Source organism: Molossus molossus, unplaced genomic scaffold (genome assembly GCF_014108415.1).
Source record: "Molossus molossus isolate mMolMol1 unplaced genomic scaffold, mMolMol1.p scaffold_m16_p_12, whole genome shotgun sequence".
In the NCBI taxonomy this organism is placed as follows: domain Eukaryota; kingdom Metazoa; phylum Chordata; class Mammalia; order Chiroptera; family Molossidae; genus Molossus; species Molossus molossus.
The window spans coordinates 86,300,118-86,327,211 of NW_023425347.1; the positions used below are offsets into that span (position 1 = coordinate 86,300,118).

Sequence of the window (27,094 nt, forward strand, 5' to 3'; positions counted from 1 at the left end):
GATCTGACTTGGTTTTAAAAGGAACATTCTGGCCCTGGCCGGTTTGGCTCAACGGTTAAGAGTGTCGGCCTGTAGTCCAGAGAGACCTGGGTTTGGTTCCTGCTAAGGGCGCATACCTTGGTTGCAGTTTGTCCCCGGCCCTGGTTGGTCGTGTGGGTGGCAGCCATTCCATGTATCCTTTTCACGTTGATGTTTCTCTCTCTCTTCCTCTCTCCCTCCCCCTCTATCTGAACAACAAATGGAAAAATGTCCTTGAGTGAGGATAAAGGGAACATTCTGGTTGCTATGTTGAGTATAGGTTCAACCAGGTGAAGTGGAAGCAGGGAGACCAGCAGTTTGGAGGATATTTTGAGAATTCAAGAAAGATATGCCCTGGCCAGTTTGGCTTAGCAGTTAGAGCATCGGCCCGCAGACTAGAGTCCTGGGTTCAATTCTGGCAAGAGCACGTACCTCGGTTGCGGTTCATCCCTGGCCCGTTAGGGTCATGCAGGTGGCAACCAGTATATGTGTCTCTATCACATTGATGTTTCCCTCTCTCTCTCCCACTCTGTCTAAAGATAAATGTAAAAATATCCTCGGGTGAGGATTAAAAAAAAAGTTATGGCCCTGGCTGGTTTGGCTCAGCGGTTAGAGCGTCGGCCTGCGGTCCGGGGAGACCCAAGTTCGGTTCCCGCTAAGGGCATGTACCTCGGTTGCAGTTTGTCCCCGGCCCTGGTTGGTCGTGCGGGTGGCAGCCACTCGATGTGTCCCTTTCACGTCGATGTTTCTCTCTCTTCCTCTCTCTCCCTCCCACTCTATCTGTGCAAAAAATGGAAAAATGTCCTCTGGTGAGGATAAAAAAAAAAAAAAAAAGTTATGTCTTCAACTACTGTGGTAGTGGCTGGACTGATTTTTTTTTTCTTTATTGATTTTAGAGGAAGGAGAGGGAGAGAGAAACATCGATGAGACAGAACATGATTGGCTGCCTCCTGCATGCCCTCCACTGGGGATTGGGCCCACAATCTGGCACGTGCCTTGACCAGGAATTGAACTGGCAACCTTTTGATGCATGGGTTGACACTCAACCACTGAGCCACATAGGCCGGGCTGGACATTCTTTTTTTTTGAAAAGTGCTAACAGCCTGGATGTGGAAATGAAAAGTAGTCGAGGATTTTTTTTGCCAAGCAGCAGAGCTGTCCTTTACTGAGAAAACTATGGGAGAGGCAGGTTTCTAGAGGAAGAGGGCATTTTAGTTTGGATATGTTCAAAACTAAATTTCCAGAGAAAGCAGCTGAATGTTCTCATCTGGAATCAGAGAGAGCCAGTCTGGAAAAATTAATGATTAAGTTGGAGGCAACCTCCGGATAAACAGTTGTCTTATTGTTAACAATTTCTATTTATTTATTTATTTAATCCTCTCCCAAACACATTTTCCATTTTTTGTTCAGATAGAGTGGGAGGGACAGAGAAACATCGACGTGAAAGGGACACATCGAGTGGTTACCACCCGCACGACCCAACCAGGGCCAGGGACAAACTGCAACTGAGGTACATGCCCTTAGCGGGAACTGAACCCGGGTCTCTGGACCACGGGCCGACGCTCTAACTGCTGAGCAAAACTGGCCAGGGCTGTTAACAATTTCTAAGAAAAATAGAGATCATTCCCTTTGCCAACTATCCAGGTTTCTTTCTGGAGAGCGATTTTCAACTGGTGCACCAAAAAATTTTAAAACACACAATACCTTGCCCTGGCCGGTTTGGCTCAGCAGTGGAGTGTTGGCCTGTGGTCTAGAGAGAGACCCGGGTTTGGTTCCTGCTAAGGGCACGTACCTCGGTTGCGGTTTGTCCCCGGCCTTGGTTGTGTCGTCCGAGTGGCGACCACTAGATGTGTCCCTTTCACTTCAATGTCCCCCCCCTCCCCCACTGTATCTGAACAAAAAATGGAAAAATGTCCTCGGGTGAGGATAAACACACACACACACACACACACACACACACACACACACACACAATACCTTACTAGTAGGGGCATTGACCTCTTTTCCCGTAGATTGTCAAATAAAAGAAATGACAACAGCCAACACAATAGCCATCAGGTGTGAATGAATCAAAAGTATATTTATTTTTTATCAGCAAAAAATATATTCTTTGGTGTGCTGTAGAATTTTAGTAATTAGTTTGTGTGTGCCATGAGATGAAAATGGTTGAAAATCGCTGTTCTAGAGTATCATCAATTTCTTTGGCTATTTAAACTCACTTTATTTCAAGAGGGTAACAAGCTTTTAATGCCTAGAACTTCCTCTTACAGGCAAAATGAAATATGGTGCAGAAATGACAGGGTCCAGGATGCCATCCACCTTTTAGAGAGCACACCAAGGCAGAGTGGCAAGAACAGGACCCACACCCCCAAAAGGTCAAGCTTTTAAATAGTTTGAAAATAAAAAGCCTCACAAACGTCTTACCAAGATTTAATGTACATTTATTCTTAACACGTGGAACATATAGTATAAAGATTTCATACTGAATAAATGATACTCATTAAGCCAAAAAAGGAAAAAAGGAGGAATTTACATCAAGTTTTAGCTACATTGTTTGAAATACAAATATGCAGATTTTATCACTGAAAAAATCTCAATTGTGTTTCTTCATCAGGAACTTCAACTGAACCTAGAACTTTTTCACACCTCGATTAGAAAGAAAACAAAACAAAACAAAAACCCAGAAAAAAATAAACTATAAGTTGATTGGCTGCTGAGACAGCAAGGACTTTTTACAGAGACCTGTACAACATCGCACCAAGAGGGGCGATGTCTGGCAAGAGATTAAATAGTTGTGTCTCGCTTTGTGCAGGTCACCAACTTGTTAACTCGTCATACTATAAAGGGGTAGCTGGGAGGGGGACCAAACTGTGGGGACCCAAGGGTATGTGCAATGTACAACGTCATATATATACACACGTGGCAGCACAGCGGCTGCAGCTAAAGGTTAAAACCAGTTCTAAGAGGTGATCTCAGGGTTATTCATACAATCAAGGAGGAGAGAAAGAGGTCAGGGTGTTGTAGGTTCACACATGATACTTTGGGGGAAAAGCCTTTTTTTTTCTCCTCAACATTTAACTAAAAACATTTTTAAAAACTACAGCTTGCTGCTGACCCAGCGTTTTTCTCTTGTTTCCATGTGAGACATTATTATTACAGTATGTTTACAGTATCAGGTGTACAGTACAGTACATGAAAGGGTCTACACTCTACTGCACAGGCCTCTCCAGTGAACAGGGTCTGTTCACAACTGCGAACTTCTCGGTTCCTGCAAGATTGTGAATGTACAACAATAAACCACACACAGTTCAGCAGTCACCTTTTTTGTCCTTCAGAGGGTTTTTTTTTGTATTTTTTTCCTTTTTTTTTTTTTTTACCATTAAAAACAGTTATGAAATGTGGCGTCCCGTTGATGCAAGGACCGGGAAAGCCATTTTTATTTTATTTTTTTCCCCAAACTCACTGTAAACAACAGTAACTTTGGTTAAAATAAAAAAGTCTTCTATTGTAGGCAGAGCTTTGTCTTTTCAAATAGGATAGGGTCCTGAGGGGAGTAAGGTGTGGACAAGGAACAGAAAGGTAGAAAGGTGAGGGGAGCTGGGAGGAAAGAGAAATAGGAGAGACTTTTTTCCCAAGGGAGAAGCTGGACAGCACAGGGTAAACTGGATTCTGAGGTGGTTTTGCATAAATAAAGGGCAACAGTCAGTTTCTAAGTTCTCCACACACGCACACACACACAGGGAGGGAGGTGTCCCACGGCTGTCATGACTGGCCAATCAAAAACAGTACATCACAAATGACTTGTGAAACCAATGAGTTCATCAATGGTGATACCGAGATGTCCAACAGCCGTGACTCGTACAGCGTGAACTCTGAGTGGTTCTCGTCCACCTTGGCCAGGGCCAGCAGTGCACGGGCAGCCCGCCGCATCATGTCCACACTAGTTGGCTCAAAGGGTGGGTTCTGCATGTGGAGCAGGCTCGCCTGGCTCTGCTGGAACTGTGTGGCAGCAAGACTGTCCTCCAGAAAGCCCAGGAGGTTGCCGATGCTGCCCTTCTGCACTGCGATGGCACGGGCTGCCAGGCTGTCTCCCTGCGCCAGGTTGGCCAGCAATACCACGGCCATCTCCCGGCATACCGGGTTCTTTCGGTCACTGAGGAAGCGCACCATGGTGCTATACAACTTCTCCAGGCGGCTGAAGGGGGGCGTGGCCAGGATCAGGTCCACATTGTTGTCTTGGATGCTGAGTTTGCTGAGGGTTTCCAAGACCAGTCTCTGGGGGGAGAGGACAGCGTTGGGACCCAGGGTGGAGAAGGGGTCCTGGGCTTCAGCTGAAGGGCAGACTGCCCAGTGTAGCAGTCCATCCAGGACAGGCAGGCAAATGCTCTCAGGGTACGGGGAAAGGTCCAACTGCCCCGAGATGTTGGCTAACGTGACCAAAGTGTTTTCCCGGAGCATCTCCAAACAGTCCCACCACCACTCCACTTTGTTGCAGCTCACCCCTTGGTCCTGCTCCTCCTCCTTCTCATAAGTTAGTGGTGCCTGCTTCCGTTCTGGATGCTTATGGTGTAGAAGGATCAGCTTGCCCAGGATCAGCAGCAGCCCTGGGTGTTTGGACATCTCAAAGTCGTTACCTGGCACAAATGACAGGCTTCGGATGGTATTGGAGACACAGACGCAGCGCTTGGCAAGGGAATCCTGCCAGTCCAGAAGGGTGCACAGTGGGGTCTCATCTTTACTGTGGGGTTCATCTTCTAGGATCTTGATGTTCCGGTGGCTCTGTGCTGGGCTGATGCCAAATGGAAACTTGCTGCTCTCCTTGGTAGCCTCTGCACTCTTGGCTCCCTCCTCAGTCAACGTGCTAGACCGGGTGGACAACATATCATCCATAGTGGCTGTGATCCGTTTTTCTGGAGGGCCATCAGGTGGGGGGCCCTTCTGTTCTGTTGTCCCTGGTGTACCCTCTGCTGCTGCGACATGTTTCCGGGTGACTGGTAGGCAGGGCACATGAGGCCGGGTAGGCAGCAGCTCTTTCTTGCTCTCAAAGTGGGTCTGGATATGCTCAGTTGTGTCCCCCCCACCAATCCGCCAATGCAGCAGGCCACTGTCAAACTCCTGCACGCGCCCAAGCTTATCTGAGCAGTCCACCACAAACGGGTCATTCTTCTGCACGATCTTTACCGGAAGCTTGTCAAACTTACTAATAAGTTTCTCCTCACTATTCTCTGAGGCTGCCTTGTCCTTTCCTGAAAAGGCCATCTCCTCATCATTTTCAACTACTTCCTCTTCTTTCTCCTCTAGTTTAGGACCTAGAAGGTCTTCCTCATCCTCCCCCTCCACAGGGGCTGGACTAGACACCTTGCTGAATCTCCCAGGGTCCAGCAGTGTTCTCTGCCCTGGGTCACCCACCTCATACTCCTTTAAAATGCCAAAGATCTCAATCAGACAACGTCGAAAATATTCCACAAGGAGCTCTAGCAACCCTGGGAGCTAAAAGAGAAAGAACAGGAAATAAATTAAGGGAGAAAAGTGGTTTAAGATAAGAATTCATGACTTAAGAAGCCTCCAAGGGTCTTCTATCTGATCTCCCCCCTTCCTTCCAGGTCAGATATCTGTATTACTAAGAAAGGCAGAGGTGCTTCCTTTCCAAAGGCTTTTCACAGAGTGAGTCTTTTAACCTTTCCCATAATGGGCACAAAGTTCCTTCTTCTACCCAACCAACCCACCTTCATGCAAGCCTATCTTTAGGATGAAAATGCTGACCAAAAGCTCTGCATCTCACTACTAGTGCCACCACATCTCAGCCTCCTCTTTCCCAATCAATTTCTGCTTTTCTTCACCAGGCCCAGTTTCCTACCTGTCAGTTACTGTTCTTGTCCCTCTTAAAATACTATATCCCACTGCCAAGTGGAGCCCAAGGCATGGTGGGATGACCCCTCACAACAGGAGCGGAGAGAGGGAATGCAGTTTGAACAGATGTTTATCTGCTCTTTTCTCTTCAAGCTCCCCAACATTCTAGGAGGCTGGACCTCCATGAATCATGCAACATAATGAGAGGGATAAGGCTATGGTTCGCCAAACACTAGTCCAAGCTGGTGCTAGGGAGAGCCAAATTCCAGCTTGGATCTTGTATAGGCCATTTACCTCTAAAAGAAAACCCTTATTTCCAGTAAGATCAATTTCTGGTGCACCAGTATAGCAGGATGAAAAAAATAAGGGTTATAGAATCAGAAAAATCAAGGTTTGAATTCTGGCTTTTCTAGGAATTAGCTGTGAGATTTAACTTTCTAAGCTATAGTTTTTCCATCTTTCCGGAAATTCCTAAAGTTTACAGGGTTGTTCTGAGGTCTAAATGTAATATATCAAATGACTGGAATATAAAAATTGCTCAATCAATTTTCTTCTATTTTCTCATGGGAGGCAAAATTATACAATAGATATAAAGTTAGGTTTTAGAATCAGAAAGGCTAACAACTGTGTGAATCTAGGCAAAGATAAGAGTCTGAGCCTATATACTCATCACTAAGTGGCCACATCTGCCTCAGAACGCTGCTGTATGATATGAAAGAAAATATGAAGAACCTGACACAAAGCGAGGGCACAATAAACGGTAACTATTAATAATAATGCCCCCTTAAGTCAGTTCCTTGATAGAGGGGTTGGTTGGTAGGTACTAAGGTTGATCAAAAGAAAGAGTAGGATGGTACAGCAGAAACCTTCCCAGTTACTGGGAAAACTCAAGGGCATGTCCTGTGGAGAGAGGGTCTGGAGAATCACCTCTGCAAGAATATCATCAACCTCTACCCCACCCCTTAGCCCCCACCTTAGGAAAATGGGATCAAAAAGGTCTCTTCTATTCAAGTGGATAAAATAAGGAAGGAAATAAAGAAACTATTCTAATCATCGATGAAGACTACAGGTTCTTCTTGGTAGTCCAGAAAACATGGTATACTAGCTGACATCAACAGAATCTGCATTTCTTATCAATACCAAAGAATTTCTTTCAAATTCTCTTTGAAGTCAATCCTGATACCTTACACAAATTATTACTGTTTTCAATATTCTGAGCCCATGGCCAGTGGCAAAGTATTGGTATAGAAGATATCAGAGAGGGAGCAAGAGAAAGGAGACCACATTAGACGGGGACAGCTTAATTTCCTTTGTCACTTTGCACTATCAACTTCAAGAAGATCCCAGTCCCTTCCAACCTTCCAATCTTCCCCAGGCACCTGTACTCACCTGACTGAGGTTGAAGGTCATGATGCTGTTGTCATCATACAGTAGAATGTTAATGGTGTCTAATGCCCATGTGCTCTCTGCCAGCAGGCCAGACTTGAGGGACATCATTACCCGCCATGCCTCTGGAGTTCCTGAAACAAAATCTCCATGTCATCCATCCATCAAGCCCAGGTTGGCTGGAGGTCACCCCCAGGGCTGGCCCATCAGTCAGGCTACTATGAAGATAACAAAGGGAGGCCATTCCTATCTGGGAGATAACATATATCTGCTCTTCAAAGGCCCTCTTAGGGCATCACTGCATAGCCACTTCTTTCCGTAAAAGCCTGAAATCAGATTTATTTCTTACCCCAATTTTTCTTTTTTAAATTCTTACCTGAGGATATTTTCCCATTAATTTTTAGATAGAGTGGAAAGGGGAGAGAGGGAGACACATCAATGGATTGGTTGCCTCCCACGTGGGCCTGCAATCAAGGCATGTGCCCTTAACTGGGAATCGAACCCAAGACTCTTTGGTCCGAGGACCAACGCTCTAACTGCTGAGCCAAACCGACCAGGGCCACCCAAATTTTTTTGGTTCTGTTTTATAGTCAACACAATCAGATTTTACCTCATCCAGAATATTAGGATAGAGAGAGAACAATGGACAAGATGGAAAGGGGCAGATTACACAAGCTAATCAGAGAGGCCTCCTTACCGATGTCTTTCATAGTGAGTCGCCTCCTCTGCTTCAAAACAGGCTGTGTGGCTTCAACAGAGCCAGGTGGAAAGGTGATGTCCCGCCGAATCATGGGGGGCTGCACAGGGGCAGGTGCTATATGAGAGGCAGGGACAGGGGGCCCTGCCTTTTGCATCTTCATCCCAGAGTGCAGGAATGGAGACTTGCTAGGAGAGGTGCGGTTCTCCATTGGCCGGGGCAGGGGAGCAGGGCTGGATACCTGAGGAATGTGATTCTGCATGCTTGGTGGGGGCTGGTAGTTGGAAGGAGGGGGCCTTGTCATGGGGGGCACAGGGGCAGAGGGACCATATGCAGGCTGGCGTGTGCCATGGGAAGGCCATGAGCCTTCATGGTTGGCCCTCTGATCCGTATGCAACATTTCATCTGTTCGGTTCACACCATGATAGGCGGGGCCTTGGGGGGCAGAGCCTGTGTTCTGCCTGTTGGCATAATTGTAGGTCATGTCATTACGCCCTTGCCACATGGTGCCTTGCTGAGCAACCTCAGCTGATGCCTGTATGGGGCCACCCATCATTTGTGGTGGCATGTTCTGCTGGGCAGTGGAGCCAGGGGGTGCTGAGACACGGTCTCGGCCAAACTGGAATGGAAACTGGTTCTGGGGGCCACTTGCTGGTCGGCGCTCAGTAGCAGCAGCAGCAGAGGCAGGATACGCGTTGCCATACTGGTTGTACACATCTTGCTGAGGGGAAGGCTGGGCAGCTTGTTGCTGGCTGGCGGGCTGGGGCTGGGCTGGGGGCAACTGCTGCTGCTGGGGCTGCCCCTGCCCCGTGCTGTATGGCACACTGTACATCTCCCCTTCATGCCGTTTGGCAGTAGGGCCGTATGTGCTATCCATCGGTCGCTTGTAATTCTAAGACAGGGACAATCGGGGGGAAGTTAATACTTTGCACTCAGGGACATAAGAACCACAGCTGTCAACAAGGCTACACCAGATACTCACTGGACTTGGTTTGCTTCTACCCCTCTAAAAGATACAGATACCCTCCTCACCTGCTGCTGCTGCTGATACATTGTGGTCTGCTGGCTGGGGAAGGGGCTGCCGGAAGGGGTGCCTTGAGTGGAGAACTGATTGCCATAGGAATCATGTCTGTAGGAGGAAGGAAAAAGAGGATCAGGGTGGGAAATGGCAAAACCAGAAACACAGTAGCACTGAAACCAGGTTTCACTCACCGTTGCTGCTGTTGCTGTTGCTGTGGGGGGTAGCGGCTAGGAGAATACATCCCCGAGTCTGGGTTGGAAGGCATGAGATTAGGCTGTGGGGCTCCAGTGCTCCCCATGTTTCCCTCAGGTCCTATTCCAGGCTCCGTCCTAAACAAAATTGTAGAATGATGTTGAGTCCACTATAGCTGTGGGGTTCTGGGGTGGGACAGGAGTGGGGGCCATGCTTACCTCACTCTGTCATAAGGACCTCCATAAGGATAGTGCTGTCGTGGTCCCATTGCCACATTTGCCAGCCCAGGGCCAGCAGCTCGGCTGTAGGGGTCCCCCATCCCGCCGTTGGGGCCCTGCCCTGAGGACATGAAGGGATCACTCCCTGGAGCTGGGTGCAGAAAGGCGGGCAGTAAGCAAACTGGTAGGTGAGCAAGCCTAGCAATCTACATTCTCCTAGCCCCAAAGACCCATGACCTCTTCAGAGCTCGTTTGTTCCTTTAGTTTTCCTGACAGATTTAAAACAGAGATCTAAAGAGGCCCCAATCAGCAAAAAACATGTACTTGTTAAGTGGTAACAAGGTGAGAGCAGGGAGAGGAAGACAAGGGAGAAAAGATGAAGACGGGTAGAGTTAGGTCTGAAAATGCCTCATCTCAGAGGATGGCTCAAGAATCCGAATCACTCTCAAGCTACCACCCCGCTTCCCTGCTTTGTCCTCAAGAGTATAAGGCCAACAGCAATTGGTCACCTTTCCTCATGCTGCCATAAGGATCCTTATTTGGCTCGTAGGACATACGCCCCATCATGTCAGAGGTATTCATACTGGGCTGGTACCCAGGGTTTGGAGTCATGGAATTCCGTTTCTGGAATGTGGGGTCACTTCCATCAGGAAAAGCATCCTGGATCCCGACTGAATTGCTCCTGCTCCAGAGCAAGGAAAGTCAATTAAACCCCAAATAAAGCAATTCCTCTGATAACACAGAACACATGGAAGTCAACAGCTGGGCAGCAGAGCAGGGACCACACCAGACCACACAGGAGCTCATGCACTTCTGCCCAGGGTCCCACAAACCACCTGCCCTGCTTGTGGCCTTACCTCATGCCTGGCAAAGGGGGGATCTGACTGTGTGGTGTGGATGCTGGAGTTGGTGGTTTCAGGTCTCCCCCTTCTGCCATGGAACTGCTGGTTGACTGAGGTGTCTGTGGCCCCTGCATAGACCCTGATCCAGCTGTGGACAGAAATGCGGGGTGAGCCAGGAAAGTGTTAACTCTCAGAAACACACGCTGGGATTTCTTCAGAAAAGACTGTTATAAGACTAAAGCTAGGGTTCTTTAAAGCCTAAGTCACCTTTCTCCATAGGAAATCTCAAGACCAGTTCAGAGAATTTGAGGGCTCTATCATGGTCCTTGCTGTTTCACATTTGGAGAATGGGAGTGGTATGGTGATACCATTACCATGCTGTTGATTTCTTGAGTCTCCGCATTAGCTTCCCTGACCACTTCCCCTTAAGGACCCTATCTGACCATGTAATGCTGGTACACAAGCTCCCAGTCAAAGCCCCCAGAATCATGGGTAGAGAGGTCCCAAATAAGCAGCGCACATTAGGAGCCTAGGAGCTCCTATTCTCAAGCAGCTACCAGTGTCACCAGTCAGGTTCAAATGTTCCTCTAGGCCAGCGGTTCTCAACCTGTCGGTCGCAACCCCTTTGGAAGTCGAAAGACCCTTTTATAAGGGTCGCCTAAGACATAACAGTAGCAGCCCTGGCCGGTTTGGCTCAGCGGTTGGAGCGTTGGCCTGCGGTACAGAGAGACCCAGGTTCGGTTCCCGCTAAGGGCACGTACCTCGGTTGCAGTTTGTCCCCGGCCCTGGTTAGTCGTGCGGGTGGCAGCCACTCAATGTGTCCCTTCACATCGATGTTTCTCTCTCTCTCTCTCTCTCTCCCCCTCTCTCTCCCTCCTGCTCTATCTGAACAAAAAATGGAAAAATGTCCTCGGGTGAGGATAAAAAAAAAAAAAAGAAAAAGACATAACAGTAGCAAAATTACAGTTATGAAGTAGCAACAAAAACAATTTTATGGTTGGGGGTCACCACAACATGAGGAACTATATTAAAGGGTCGCAGCATTAGGAAGGTTGAGAACCACTGCTAAGGTGATGAGCACAGAACTATCAGTAATTAATGTTTTCCATTAGTTACCATTCCCAGAAGCAGATAACCCACTGCTTGGGCCTCCCCAGCTGATGAGTCATCTTAGGCATTCATTACACCCTCAGAGGTCAACACCAGAGCACATGTGTTTACACCAAACTTCTATGAGTCCTGGCCTTCCCATGCCTGCCCAGGCCCCAGCCTCCTCTCAGATAGGAGGGTAGGCAGAGGCACGCCTATCAGAGTCCCATTCATATCCTCTCCCCACCACTTCCTTCCCATTCACTGCCATCTCAACTCCCTGGGGAATTCAGGGCTCTAGTCTGAAATGCAGTCTAAGGCACTGACATGACATCAATGGGCCAAAGATCCTGGATGGTCTTGCCTCAATGCTATTTGTCAGATTTCCCCACTCCTCTGTTATCCCTCCCACTCACTAGTTTAAAAACATTTGGCAAAATGCCAGGTACACAATGAAAATTAAAACTTAAGGGCTGCTGCAGACTATTTCCCAAGGGAGTCACCACTGTCTGCCAACCAATACGTCCTGTGATAGGGCAGAGCATACATCCCTTGTGGCAGGCGCTGGTGAACAAGAAGCCTGGACACTTGAATACTACCCTTGAAGGGTGAGCCTTGGTGGAGCTCACCCAATCCCTACCTGGAGAGGGAGGCTGGATCTTGGGCTGGGACTTCTTGGAATCAGCAGCTGCAAAGATGTCTGGGGGAGGGTCTTCTCCCCGTTCAATCTTGCACTCAAAGGCATAGAGACACTGGATATACTGCTTTTTCAAGGAGCTGGCAGCACTGCTTGAGGTGCCGACATTGAGGTTGGTCGCAAGTTCCCGCCATTTTTTGTTCTTGTTGACCTGCACAACCAACCAGAAGAGCCGGGGTACATCTTCCTGCCCACAAGTCCCAAACCCCATCAGGCTACCAGTTACCCATCTCTTGTGGAATCAGTTTTCAGTTAATCATAAAAGTTAACTCCACTTGGTGGACAGTCCACAATAAACATTAAAGTTGTGGCTGACTTTCTTCTACCCTCAGCAGACTCTATCCACAGATCTTTACAACTATTAGGGAAAATATAATAGGACAAATTTCACATCACTATTAGACAGAACAGAATTAAGAAGGTATGATCTGTTCATGTGTACTGCTGAAAAATTATGTGCTAATCACCATCGGATCCAAATCCTATTTTAAATGCACCAATAAAAATGAACATTTTATAAAATGGAGATGTGTGGTAACATCAACATCCACCCTGCTTGACTTTGTCAAATTGGGGGTTTTCACATCTGATTTTTTTTCAGTGTTGGGCTCCTTTGACACTCTTGTGCCATTACTCCCCTACATCTCAGTGACATGTAACTATAAGCCCCTCTCCCTCACCAGTCACTGCTGACTGCCCAGATGGTGGAGACCCTATGACTTCTTTTGTGCCTTCCCAGAAGCCAGCCTACAGTCCTGCCTCCTTTTCTCAGCTTCAGGACATACCATTCCCAATCTGTTTAGTTACTCTGTCTGCTCTAGTCAGGCAGGTCTCCTTCTTCATGTATTCTATGCTTGTTTGCCCACCATGTGGCAAGCCTATCTCTCAAGGGCTGGGAACACTGGCTTTCCAGTTCCAATCCACAAAGGAAATTCAGTATATTGTGAAACCTGTTGATCTGGTACCAATGACACCAAAGAGGAGAGTGATAAGGAAGCAAAGAGAACAAACCCAGACAGAGGGGAGGTGACCAGGAAAACTTCCTAGAGAAGGTAATAGCTGAATAGAGTCTTGAAGCTGGAGATAGGGTTGGCAGACTACATTCCAGATTCACTTCCATCTCCAGGCTACCTGGGCCAGTCAACTGGAATGGCCTCTCCCTCTACATAAACCCTACAAATCCTTCAGAAAAAGGACTCAGCTTTTGCCTTCTTGGAGCCTTCACAAACTAACTTATAACAGCACTCTTTTCTCCACTGCACTGTTTGTAGAGTTCATAGCAAATACATCATAGCATATACAAGGTTGGCAGCCTTTTGTAAACTAAGGCAGGCCCAGACTTTGGGATTCTTTCTGTACCTTATCTTAAGTTCAGAAGCCCACCCAATTAAAAGTATACCAAACCTAACTCAATACTTCCTTTCCTTACAGGCAGGAGAGGCCTGTGTGTGAGAACTAGCACCAAGGAGAACAGCAGGAAAAGCCCAGGGTCACTTCAGAAGCCTCTGTGGCCTTGCTTCCCACATCACTTATGTGACGGTACACACGTGTCATTTTATTTTTCTTTGTGGGGGAAGGAAATAAAGCCTGAAGGGAGAGGGAATTCATAACTGAATGCTGGTTGGCTTTATTCCAATCACTTTCTTTTCTGCTGGTGACAGCTGTTTTCCTCTTCTGATTTAGAAGGTTTGGAATATATCCCTCCCAGCCACGCCTCCCCGAGGTCAGCCACAAACTCAGAACCAACAACAGGCTCCTGGTCTGATGACTATAGAACACACTTAGGAGGAAAGTTTGGAAGCCAATTGTGCTGCCAGCGTTGCGTCACCTGTTTGCCTCTTGGGCTGAGTGTAATACAAAGCTATAAAGTATCAGGGCAGAGGCAAGACTCAGGGTGGTGTTCAGGTCAGAGGTTTGTAGCAGAGATGAATTCATTCACTTCAGTCTCCCATACAGAGTAACTAAACACAACTTCCCACCTACTTCTCCCTTCATAAAACATTTCTTTTAAAAAGCTCCTAAAATCCCATCTCTATTGGGAAGTTTCCTAGAAAGGGTCAGCAACTACTCTGGCCACCGCTGTAACATATTTAAAATATATATATATATATGGTTTTAGACATAAAGGAGGAGAGAGGGAAAGAGAGAGAGAGAAAAACATCAATGGATTGCTTTCCTTATGTGCCTTGACCAGGAATCAAACTGTGACCTTTTGGTGCATGGGATGACAACCAACTGAGCAAAACTGACCAGGGTAGGCCACTGTACCATTTTGCAGACCAATTTATGTGGCAGAAATCTTGCTGAAAGCTGTATTATTTCTAGCTTTAGACAGTCTAGCAGGGTACTGTCCCTACTTTACAATAAGAAATATTAGGAAGGTAGTGAACAAAATAGACCCAGAGACATAGAAGTAGGGTTTAGACTGACAAACTTCGGGGAGGGGGGAGAGATAAAGCAAAGAACTTATGCATATAAGCATAACCAATGGACGTAGACAACACTGCTGGGGTTGGGAGGTCGGGTGGGCGTGGGAATGGGAGGAGGGTGTCAATGGGGGAAAAAGGGAATCTATAAAAAATAAATTAAATTAAAAAATTAAATATAAAACATTAAGAAAAAACAAGAAATATTAAGGCTCAGAGTGGTTATAAACCTTTATTATTGTCCCATATAAGTGGTAGCTAGGACAGGAGTCAAAACCAGTCCTATCTCTCTGAATCTTACCCTTGTCTAATGTGCCAGGCTGCCTCCCATGGAATCAGAATGCCCACAGGCTTTCCCTATCTTTGCAAACCAGTGCGACCCTATACATACAGTAAACATAATACTAATACTTCATCCTACCAAGAAGTCTCAGCCTTTTGGAAGTCTAATCTTCTGGAAGCCTGTGCTCCCAGGTCTGTCAGTATGGGATTCAGAGAGTAGAAGAGGGTAACCCTAGCCAGTTTGACTCAGTGGTTGGAGCGTCGGCCTGCGGACCAGAGAGTCCTGGGTTTGGTTCCCACCCGGGGCAAATACCAAAAAAAAAAAAAAAAAGAGAGAGAGAGAGAGAGAGAGAGAGAGAGAGAGAGAGAGAGTAGGAGAGGGTAATGTCCCTGTGGGATAAATGACGCTAGGTGAAGCTACTGAGTACCTTGACAGAGGCTTGTAGAAACCACAAGAGAAGTCAAGTGCCAGGCACTCACCTGAGTCAATCCACCAATCTCCTTCACAGACACATAGAGGCGATAGAGGTCCAGAGGTTTCCTACCCACAGCAGGCAGATTTGTCATGCCCATGGCTTTCTCCTCCGTGAAGGCCAGGTAACGGTCCACCCACATCTTCCTCTCAGGCTCACCACCCAGCTCATACAACTTGGTGATCTTCTCATTGGTTGTAGTAGAAGAACTGGATTTCTGGAAGGGGCAGATCAAGATTCTTAGGAACTGGTTAGATTTCAAAGCCTATGCCAAGGGTCTTAGAAGTCCCTTAATTAGGATAGCAACAAACCTTGTTCTGGGGTGGTTACTAACACCTGCCCTGCCTTTGTTAGGCTGAAAGGCCAAAAGAGAGCTAGACCCTCTTCCTGTAAAACAAGGAAAATGCTGACTATATATTACATTTAGGTGCTGTGCTAGATGCCTCTAGATATTAGGCACTATAAATTATACCCTCTTAAAAGATAAGGAAGCAGGCATAAGGGGGCCATGCCTAAGATCTCACAGCTTTCAAGTAGCATGGCTGAGTGTCAAATCCTTGTCCATCTGACATCAATGTTACTACCACTACTTACCTAGGAGCCTGGATGCACTTTTATTTTTTTAAATCCTCACCTGAGGATATGTTTTTATTGATTTAGAGCGAGAGAGAGAGAAAGAGAGATAAACATCAAGCGGTTGCCTCCCGTACGTGCCCTGACCAGGGATTGAACCTGAAATCTTTTTGGTATATGGGATGACACTACAACCGAGCCCCTGGGGGCTGGACACTTTTATAGACTGTTTCAGAGAACTCAAGAAACTCAAAACATGATCTTGAGACAATGGGATGGACTAAAATGGAAAAAACAAAACACTCTACTTCCTTTTAAGAAAGGAAGAGTTGCCCAACTACTTGAAAGGCTTTGGATAGTATCCTGGTCCAAGACTAGGAGGATGGCTAAAAGAGTCTGGGAGCCAGGAGTGAAGGTCCATAGAAGGTGGCAGCTATGATTTTTTATTTCCCCTACTTTATAAAATAGGGAAAATGAGGCATGACAAAAGGCAGAAATGTTTCGAATTACTCAAATGCTGAACCTGGTCCCCAGGTTGCCACATGGCCCAACAGACAGCACAGTCAGTACCAACCTACAGGGAGGCAAAGGACCCAAACCCTGCCTGCTTCATTTCCTCCTTTACAGAACATAGGGCACCAACCATTCCTGTTGCTCTTAGTACATACAGTCCAGGAAGAAAAGTCCAACTAGTTGCCCATGGCACATACCATCTATCAATGCACAAGGACAGGTGATACAGTTTCACAGAAAATTCTACACTGCAGGTCTGGCATTTCCTCCATAACAGAGAGCTATGAGAACGTTATGTTTTTTACATCAGAAACCCATAGATTAACTCAAACATAATTTAATGAGCTATAATCCTGGGACCCTTCATAAGAAGATGAGCCCTGGCCGGTTTGGCTCAGCAGTTGGAGCATTGACCTGCGGTCCGGAGAGACCCGGGTTCAGTTCCCGCTAAGGGCATGTACCTCGGTTGCGGTTTGTCCCCGGCCCTGGTTGGTTGTGCGGGTGGCGATCACTCGATGTGTCCCTTTCACATCGATGTTTCTCTCTCTGTTCCTCTCTCTCCCTCCCACTCTACCTGAACAAAAAATGGAAAAATGTCCTCGGGTGAGGATGATTAAAAAAAAAAAAAAAAAAAGATGAAACAACCTTTTCTGAGACAATTTAGTTGGTATCATAAAAAGCTAGAGTCTAATCACCCTCTTCTTTTTCCTTCCTATCACTGGAAAGGATAGAAGGAAGTTGAAAGGAGTAAAAATATAAATCATTACTTTGGATTTGGATTCTGTCTTGGGTGTCCCATCAGCCTTGTTGTTCATTTTCGTGGCTGGAGTTAACTTGACATCCCCAAGGCCCATCATCTCTGGGCTGGCTGCCATCCCTATAAGAGAGAAAAAAATTCTTAACTTTAATAGGTTTGTGACATGAAGATTACTCCGGAAGAAATCCCTAGGTGAGCAATGACTAAGACTTACCTGCTGAATTGTTGGCCATGGTTCCACCCATTGAATATGGGGGTCCCTGAGGGTTGATCATGCCAGCCATACTATTAATCCCTTGTCCATAGGGAGGTCCAGTTCCCATTATGCCCCCTTGATTCATATTGGGGTAGCCTGGTGGCCTAAGACAGAAAATGAAAAAAGAAAGACAGAAAGACACACATACACAAAAGTTAGAGACACTAAGCTTTCAGATTTGGACTTGAGCTAAATAGGGTTGTGTGAGCCAAGATCATCCAGTTAGCCTTATAAGGAAAAAGTGTATGGGTCCCCCAAACTACAATCACCACGACCTGACTTAAATATTTTATTTTCTACCTCTCACAAAAGGTTCTAAGAGGGTTCAAGCCCCAAATGGAAAACCACAGCTTAATTTTTAAGGAAACACTCCTTGAAGAATAAAGGTCCTACCCTGTCTCTTAAGTACTGCCAGCTTTTAAGGTACCTTCAAAGTCAAAAGTGTTTCCATTTGAGAGCCATCTCTAAGCCAAAAGGCCTAAAATGATCAATTTTATCACTCTTTGTCACATCAAACCCCAACCAAACTAGAGCAATAAACAGCAAAGCACCTGGGTGGAAGGGGTAAGGCTCTGCATTCTTTCTTGATGGGCCTACTACAATCTTTGTGCTTTCATCTTTCTGAAGCACTAACCAAATCCCACCTCTTTACAGTTACAGTCAAGCACCCTATTCTGCCTTGATTCATCAACATCCCAGTAAGACGAATCACTTTAAGAACTGTAGGCACTGCCTGGCTGTGGTTGAGCATTGACCCATGCACCAAGAGGTCACCGGTTTGATTCCCGGTCAGGGCACATGCCCTGGTTGTGGACCGATCCTCAGTGGGGGGCATGCAGGAAGCGGTCAATTAATGTTCTCTCTCATTGATGTTTCTCTCTTTCTCTCTAAAGAGAGAGAGAAAAAATTATTAAAAAAAGGAGAGGAATCATATATACTGTAGTCTGTGGATAAGAAGGGATGAATCTTCAAGTCATTAAACCAAATCACATGAGCTTTCTGTACCTTAGCACCAAAGTCAAATGCACAGGACCACATAGAATAGTAGGAGAAATGGCAAACCAGAATCTTATCATTCTTTATTTCTCACACCACAGAGCCAAGTCATGTGTATTACTAAAAATCCTTTTGGAGCCCTGGCCAGTTTTCCTCAATGCTTTGGCCCGCAGACCAGAGAGTCACGGGTCCAGTTCCGGTCAAGGGTATGTACCTTGGCTACGGTTTGTCCCCAGCCCTGGTCGGGGTGGTGCGGGAGGCAACCAGTTGATGTGTCCCTCTCACATCAATGTTTCTCTCTCTTCCTCCCTCTCTCCCTCCCATTCTATCTGAAGATAAATAGAAGAAGAAAAAAATCCTCAGGTGAGGATTAAACTGATAAGACAGATACTACACTTGATCTTAGCCAAAAGGCCGAGAAGCGATTGGGTGAGGATTTAAAAAAAAATCCCTTTGGAAACTAAGAAACTAAATTGACAGAAGAAATGAGGAAACTCTGAAGACTTATTTTTACTAATCAAAATAACCTGTGCTTTATGAAGTTCACTGGTCATGTGAAATTCGATACCAATCGAGGATGATTAAGAATCAGAGCTTTTGCTGTGTCTTTCACTGTAAAAAAACCTAGTTTTTAAAGAGCTCTCAATAAAATGCATATTAGCCAAGATGACATGATTTAGGTCCAGAACTATCTCAATGACCTGAGTGACTCTACAATTTATTTCCTAGTACTGACACCCTCTTCACTTCTTAGGTCTTACCTGTTTTGGATAGAGTTGGCAGCAACATGCATGGCGACGGCAGTTTCTTGAGTTTTCCGGTTCATGCCCCCTGGTGGGGGACACATCCCTGACCCAACCTGAGGTGGCATATTGGCCATGTTAGGGCCATAAGGCCGGTTGCCCATGGAGGCATGACTCATTCTCCCTGGAGGGAGTGTGCCATAAGGTGGAATGCCAGGCTGCCCATGCATCTGACCTCCAGTAGCCATAGGGTTCATGCTTCCAGCCATGCTTGCACTGGGGTAGTTAGCATTGGGCAAGGCATTATAATTTGGCTGCCTGGGGTAGCCTCCTGGAAGAGGAAAAAGGAAAGAAGACAGAGACTTGGTTAGTGACTCATTAGCAACTCACCAATATTGCTCAAACCCTAAAACTCCAAAGATGATAAACAATTGGTCTGGAAAGAGACCAACTTCATGATACCCTTTACCCCATTAAAAAAAAAAGTAAAGGAGAGGGCAAAAGCATATAAACATGGGCCTCAGTTGTCCCTTCATCTTAAAGACAGCACAGAGCAAGACTGGTTGGTAAGCAAGTCTGGCTTTGCTGCTATCCAGATCCAGGTCCAACAACTCCCCAAATTATTTCTTTTTTATATTCTAGTATTCTCTCCCATGCTATATAAAAGACATTTTAGTTCACATAGGGCTAATTTTGAAGAAAGATCCATTCTATTAGGACTAATTTACTAAAAACAAGTATAATAACCAATAATTACCATTTATTAAGTGTCTGTACTCAGTCTTGAGCTAAACACCATATCCCCATTTTATAGGTAAAACAGAGGCTCAGGGATATTCAAGGACTTTCCCATGATGACAATCCTGCCTTACTTTAGGGCCTGGCTTTGGTGAATTAAAGGCAAAGAACAGTCCTATTCACATACCCCAGCCCAGATAGCAGCATATCTATCACACAAGGAACTGTTTTCTTGTCTCATCTCAGACAAGGAACTGTTTTCTCGTCTCATCTCTATGTACTCCTAACTGGGTAGTATACTCACCCTGTGGGCCATACTGACTCCCCTGTGGACCATAGCTCCCCATGGAGTTCTGCTGGTAGGAGCCCATGCCTGTGTGCATCTGTCCTCCAGAAGGCTGACGCGGAGATAAGGCCGAGCCGGGCTGGGGGGAACTGTACTGGGGCATCTGGGGGTTCCTCTGCATGTAACCTATTTGTGAGTAATGCCCATATAGTTATTACCTTGGTACAATGGGAACAAAAGCTCTCCCTTATCCTAGGCTTCACCATTTTATTTAGCAACTAATTGAATGAAGTCTCTACTTTATTTGCTATATAATTGTGTGCCACTTTAGGCACCCTCCAAAGTGACATAGCCATTAACCAGATCATGCCAACTCTCTATTAAATGGGGGTTTGAAAAGGCAAATAGCAATTACAAAAAAACAAAATGATGCAGGTTTTAAAGAGTAAAGATGAAACTTAGCATTTGCTGACCAAATTAGGCACAATGAATGTATGGGGGAATCCATCAAAACAAAAACACCGAGAAACAAAGAATGACTATGGGGGAACACAGTTCTGGAGCCACAACATGGCTAAGCCCACTCTTAACTCCACAATTGCTGCTGTGATTGTCCTAAGCTTCATGATCATATAGTTCTCCAAAAGGTATTCATTCAAGTGTCAGCCTTATCCCTCCCTCAAGCTCAGGCTCTTACCTCGATCTTGGGCAATGCTTGATTGGTTCATGGAAGGATGCATGATGCTGTCCGACTGGCCACTGGGTGGCCGAGGTGGCATCTGGTTGCCTGCTCCAGACAGAGAAAGTAAGCCAATCATGGCTAAGCCTGGAATTCTAGTTAGGAGGTCAATTCAGAGCTGGAAATGGCTCCTGGGAAGGCCAAGCACATCCCAGTACCACATACAGAGAGCGCCAAAAAGGGGCTCCCATCTCCTTCTTCAAATGCCGAAGGGAAGCTTTGCAGACATGACCAGAAACGCTTTCTCTGCCAGTGGAAGGCTGGGGCTCACTGACATTGTTTGAAGCCAGTCCCCATTCCCTCCCCGCAAAACCCAGCACTTAAGGGTACCTGGCACTGCAGCAGGTGACAGTGGTCCTGAGCGAGACTGAGCAACACTGGCAGGAGAGCCAACAGGGGACGGGGAGGGGCCTCGGATGCCAGGCAGGTGAGGGGAGGTATGAGGAGAAAAAGGAGACTGAGCTGGATTACTCTGCTCTCCTTGGCTGCTGGAAATCCCTGATGTGCTCACTCCAGGGCTCAGAGCTCCTTCTGTCCCCATGGGGAGATCGTCTATTGAACCAGACAGATCCTGAAACATACCACAATACCTCAATTAGCAATATTAGGCAGAAAGACCCTTCTTTCAACGATCCTACTACATGATTAACATTTTCCTTAAACAACCAAGGGCAAGAGTACTACACACATTATGTTGTCATGATACCATAGTTATGTATAGCAAACTCTCTATTAAGGGCCAGAGAGAAATTATTTTAGACTCTGCGAGCCATATAGTCTTCTTCAACCACACCTATTCAATTCAGCCATTGTAGTGCAAAAGAGCAGTCACAGATAATACATAAAGTTTTACTGAAACATAGCCACACCCATTTGATTATTTATATTGATTTACTTGTTTGTTTGTTTTTTATCCTCACCCAAGGACATTCTTGCATTTATCTCCAGACAGAGCAGGAAGGAGAGAGGGAGAAAGAGAGAGAGAGAAACATCGACATGAGAGAGAGAGAGACATTGACTGATTGCCACCTACACAAGCCCAACTGGGGCTGGGGGACAAACTGCAACCGAGGCATGTGCCCTTAGTGGGAACTGAACCTGGGCCTCTCTGGTCCACGGGCCGATGCTCTAACTGCTGAGCCAAACTGGCCAGGGCATCATTTGATTATTTATAAAAAAATAAAAGTAATTGGCCCACAATCTGTAGTTTGCTGACTTCTGGTCTATCCACCAGAAGCAAATGTAGTACTTTTATCTTCTTTCCCAGCCTCAACTTCCACAGTCATAAGAGAGTAGCAATTCAGTGAGCCTTTAGTTCTTTTCCACTGAGAAAGCTTTATAAAATGCTGCCAGGATAATACCAGAAGCCATAAGAGTATGTTAGCAAGTTTGGGCAATAATCACAGATACCCTCTCTATCAGATTATTATAACCTACATTTATCAAGGACTCACTTTCTCCAAGTTACCATATTTTAAAATATAAAATATTCACCCAAGGAAATGTACCCCCAACCCTACCCCCTGCCCTATGTTCATTCTCTAGTAATACCACTGGCTGAACACTACACATTAACTTCAGACTAGAAACTAACTGTACCTTGAACAAAGTATGAGAGTTTTGGATAAGAAAAGAGTTCTCTTAAAGAGACACATCTGAAGAGGCCTGATTTGAGTCTATTCCTAGTCCCATAACAAGCTCACCTTGGAAATAACAGTTCAAGGTAACTCTCACAATAACACTGGAGGTTAGAGGGCACATTTAGGCTCTATTCCAAGTATCCAGATTGACTGGACCTTCTGTTGAGTTCTATGGAAACAAAGCTTGCCCTGAAAGCAAGGCAGGTAGGTGTGCATTTGTGTCTATATCCAGCTCTCAGTTTTAGCTGAGAAGTCAGAAAATGCTAGCTTTCCTATAAGAAACAGAACTAGTACACCACAGCATGCTTTAGAAATGCAATTAGAATAGTTCCAACGTGGACAGGAACTCAAAAAGCCCTTCTCTAGGTAACACCAAAGAGCCTCTTCCCCTCAAAGGACTAAAGTACCTGGAGCTATTAAAACAAGAGCCCTAGGTTCATCCCAAGAGAGGAGGATTCCATCTCCATGTTGAGGGCTAAGCTATCTGAGCCAAGGAGAGTAAACTCAAAGAGGCAGCAAGATGATGAGAGGAGCCAATGATGTATGCCAGAAAAGGCCTCAAAAGCCACTTGTTAATCTCTGGTCTGTAACAGAAGCCACAGCCCAATGCTCTCTTTTAGGGACTTCAGCATTCCTTCCTATAGTCTCCATCCCTTATCAAACCAACAGCTTCTGCTAATAAAAACTACCTGCTAACATTAAAATAAATAAATAAATAAATAAATAAATAAATAAATAAATCAGTGTATTTTGGAAAAGAATAAGAATCAAAGGCCTATCCATAAGACAAGAACTTGGCTCTGTTCAAATGGCTTTGAAAAATTATAATGTCTTGAACATTTCTGTCTTTTAAGTAAAACATGAATATTCTCATGGTAAAAACAGTTCTGAGAGTATAGGTAAAGCCAAAGTCCCCCTTTGCTCCTTTTTCTGCTACCTTCAACAGAGGAACCCTATTCAATTTGGAGTATAACCTTGGAGACCTTCTGAGGAACTGAGGAGGGAAAAGAAAAAAAAACCCAACCACAACCCGCCAACCATGGCTACAGAGTCAGAGCAGGGCCTGCGGATGCTCTTTCAGTCACACTTCTGTACAAAACTAGACTCTTCATAGATCCACAAGTGAATGTCCTAGTCCAGCTGACGGTATCCCAGGAGCCCGAAGAAAACAAAAACACTGGAACCCTCTGAGCCTGGGCTTCAAGACCCTGGAGATATCTGTGGTGACAAGGTGGTGGCTTCCTTCACAGAGGCACTCAGAGAGCTGCCAGTCTTGGTAAAGTGCTCTGAGATCCTTGGAGAAAAAAGTGTGAAATAAACCACTGTCAACAGCAGTACCACATGGGTTGGGATTCCTAGGCACAAATATAATAGTGGGGAAGGCAGTAGCATTAATATTCTTATCTCTCTGATTTGGTTGATTTGAGGCCAATCTCTCAAACTGTCCTTTTCATCAGATGGCAACTGGTCAGCATGAGGGTAGTTGATTAAAAATAACAAAAATTAAGAACCAAAATGTTGGCACAGGAAAGGACAGATCATTTACATTAACAATAACTACCATTTGAGCATCTACGATATGCTAGGCATCCTATAGAGTTACTTAATTTTCTACAATTCTTAGAAGTAGGTACTTCTACCACTCACATGTTGAAGATGAGCAAACTGATGCTCTGAGAGATTGGGTTACATGTCTAAGTCATCCAGCAAGTAAATGCCAGACACTAGATTTTGATTTCAGGTCTGCGGAACCCCAAGCTCTCCATTATGCTGATACTATATGGACTGAGGAAAAAGCACCACATCCTTGAGTTAGAAGACTAAGGCCCAGCTCTTGGTACTTATCAGTTGTGACCTTGGGCAAGCTGGCAACAAACCAGGCTCTGGTTTCCTTATACAATGAGAAGACTGGATAAATCTGAGTTTGTGACACCCTGGGGCATACGCATGAAACGCCACTGTCACAATATGGTCAGGATCATATGAAATATGCAATACCAGTAGCAATACCCTGGTATAAGAGATATGACAACACACAAGCAGTGTAAGATGTAAGACATACCCTTCAGTCCTGGTGACTGACAATAAGTAAATGTTTTTTTTTTTTTTATCCTCACCCGAGGATATTTTTCCATTTTTTGTACAGATAGAATGGGAGGGAGAGAGAGGAAGGGAGAGAGAGTGAGAAACATCGATGTGAAGGGACACATCGAGTGGCTGCCACCCGCACGACCAACCAGGGCCGGGGACAAACTGCAACCGAAGTACGTGCCCTTAGCGGGAACTGAACCCGGGTCTCTCTGGACCGCAGGCCGACGCTCTGACCGCTGAGCCAAACTGGCCAGGGCATAAGTAAATGTTTTTATTAGGAAATGGGAGGGAGCTGTAAGGGTAGACTCCAAAAGAAGTCTCCCCCCTTCTATCTACATGAACAGATATTGCTCTGAACTCCATGTCCTTTTGTTGCACAGGAGACACTTCAGCTTTCTACCCTACAAAAAGCCAGTTTTTCAGGTCTTTTGTTCCACAAAAAGCCGGATGTCTGGCTGTTGAGTCAGACCTCAATGTGCTTAACAAGTTTGGCTTTCCACAACATACTTATCACAGACAAAGTTCAATCAATTCCAGCCCCAATTCTCCCTAGTGGGGTCTGTCTTTAGAATTTCAGGACTCAGGTTCTTAGTACTCCCCAAAGGGCCTGCCTAACAGGTATCTTCTAGGAGAACCACTGAAAGAATTACAGCACTACCTCTTAAATGGAAAGATCTGTTTTCCTGGGCTTGCTCTCCTCTAAGAATAATCCTGCTAAGAGATGGGAGGTGAGGATCAGCCCACTCATTGCCCTGCCAGTTCCAAGGAAGCAACAGAGCCAGGGAGAATTTCCTCACGTGTTTCCAACGTGTTTCATGCATTTTATTGCTCATCTACCATGCAGATCAAAAGCACTGGAGCAGGTCCAACTATTTCACACAGAATCTCACACTCCAGGCTGGCTACAGCCCTGAAAGACTTCGTTTCTTCACTTGAAATACTGCCCAATGTTATTTTGGGATGTGACCTGATAGAGAAAGCCCATAGGGACTCCATGACGATAACTGTTCCAGCTGTGATTGGTTGCCCAGTCCCAGTGAGTGCCAGCATGGGTTTGTCAGGCTCTGCTGACAAACAGAACTCAGCAGCTAACACCTTCTCTTCACACCACAACAAAACCATGCCCAAAATTACACAGTCCATACCTCACTGGGTGTGTTGTGGAGGGGGAGGGGATTGCTAGTGCTCTCACAGAAAGGGCTGCAAGTTCTAACATGAATTGGCTGCCTGATGAAGTACATTTTCAGGCAGAAAGATACCAGATCAGGGTTAAATGAGGGGGGTTTAAATAATATCCTAACGGGGCCTCATGAAGATGACATCAGTTCTTTGCTGAGCAGATTAAATAACATCAACGGGCAAATCTAAAGAACAGGCTCATGACAATGCTCAGATTCAGGTTTTTCTCATAAATTTGGCTGAATCTTTGAGAAATGAAGCTTTTGTTAACCCTTACATGGTTTCCTCATATTCCTTCACTTGTGAAGAGCTTTTGCAAAGTTGTACTAACTATTGGCAGGGAAATCACCCACCAAGAGAGCCAGGTAAATCCCACACACATGCTTGTAAGTAAGTCTGTGCAGGTCTGTGTGATGGGAACCTTGCAATGCAACCATATTTACTTAAATAATGATCCTTGAATGAAAACAGTCCAAATGCACAGCTTGAAATGACCAAATCTGCACTAGCAATTTGTCAAGTATTTTCCTAGGCTAACAGATTCATGGCTATGGCAGGAGGCTACTCCCATGCTGGAGAATGGGAGAAAATCCTAAAGAATACAGAAGAGGCTGGAAAACCCTTGAAGAAAGGCAGATGGTAGGAAAGGAAGCAACAGATTTGACAAACTCAAAAACAAAACAAACTTAACTACACGGGGATTACTTAAGGCACATACGTTTTCGGGAGACCTGGTTTCTCCATAAACGCTTGCTTAAGCAACATATTTATCACGGGTCGGGAGGAAAAGAGGCTACCTCTCTATCAAACACTTTAAAAAAATGTTTAGTGCAATAAAGTTTCAGTCATAGGTTCTGTTTCCCCGCCCCCTTCAGTCTTTGCTAAATGGAAGGAAGGGTGATCTGACCCAACCCAGACTGGTAGAGGTTCCACAGTATGGAGCTGCTGCACCATTGTTCCAATGAGTGGTCTCAGTCCAACAGATTAACTGCCATCCCTGCCTAGAGAGCAGACTAACTGGTGCTGGCTAAAATACCGAGAACAAATCAACATACAGAAAAGGCTGCCTCTTGCTACTGGTGATACTTCCACACTAGGGCTAAGCAGGTGGTAAGGAAGGGGGAAGAAAAGATGCAGAGGCTGACATCATCCTTTTAGCTTAGGATCAAGTATCATCTCCTGCCTCAACTACATTCACTATTTGGAATAGCAGAAATTGCTCCAGGATAGGCTGGAAGAACTCTATTTCCTAACCCCTTACCCCATGTTTCCAAAAATCCCTCACCAAACTCCCTCTTCTCTTTTTCTACAATAGGCTATTGTTCTGGGGATGATGGATCATTTCTTCCTGGTACCTTCTGGCTGCCTGGTGAGGATACACAATAGATAAAG

At 45.6% G+C, this 27,094-nt stretch overlaps 1 protein-coding gene and 1 pseudogene across 2 annotated transcripts in view; both read right to left on the bottom strand.

Annotated features, from left to right (window-relative positions):
- Nucleotides 1-2,198: 2,198 nt before the first annotated feature.
- The window catches only part of ARID1A (AT-rich interaction domain 1A), an 81,871-nt gene continuing 56,975 nt past the window's right edge, over nt 2,199-27,094 (bottom strand). The window contains exons 5-20 of one of the 2 annotated variants that reach the window (XM_036256548.1): nt 21,123-21,363; nt 20,751-20,840; nt 20,072-20,239; nt 19,048-19,360; nt 17,249-17,394; nt 17,045-17,154; nt 15,199-15,408; nt 11,954-12,161; nt 10,240-10,372; nt 9,892-10,067; nt 9,383-9,533; nt 9,164-9,301; nt 8,984-9,080; nt 7,952-8,843; nt 7,258-7,388; nt 2,199-5,508 (exon numbers count right to left, since the gene is read on the bottom strand). In XM_036256548.1, coding sequence (XP_036112441.1) covers nt 3,781-5,508; nt 7,258-7,388; nt 7,952-8,843; nt 8,984-9,080; nt 9,164-9,301; nt 9,383-9,533; nt 9,892-10,067; nt 10,240-10,372; nt 11,954-12,161; nt 15,199-15,408; nt 17,045-17,154; nt 17,249-17,394; nt 19,048-19,360; nt 20,072-20,239; nt 20,751-20,840; nt 21,123-21,363 — 4,932 coding nt within the window. In that variant the 3' untranslated portion in view covers nt 2,199-3,780. The remainder of the gene's footprint in view (nt 5,509-7,257; nt 7,389-7,951; nt 8,844-8,983; nt 9,081-9,163; nt 9,302-9,382; nt 9,534-9,891; nt 10,068-10,239; nt 10,373-11,953; nt 12,162-15,198; nt 15,409-17,044; nt 17,155-17,248; nt 17,395-19,047; nt 19,361-20,071; nt 20,240-20,750; nt 20,841-21,122; nt 21,364-27,094) is intronic. The other variant, XM_036256549.1, reaches the window with a different exon arrangement.
- On the bottom strand, nt 18,617-18,712 carry LOC118627457 (annotated as a pseudogene).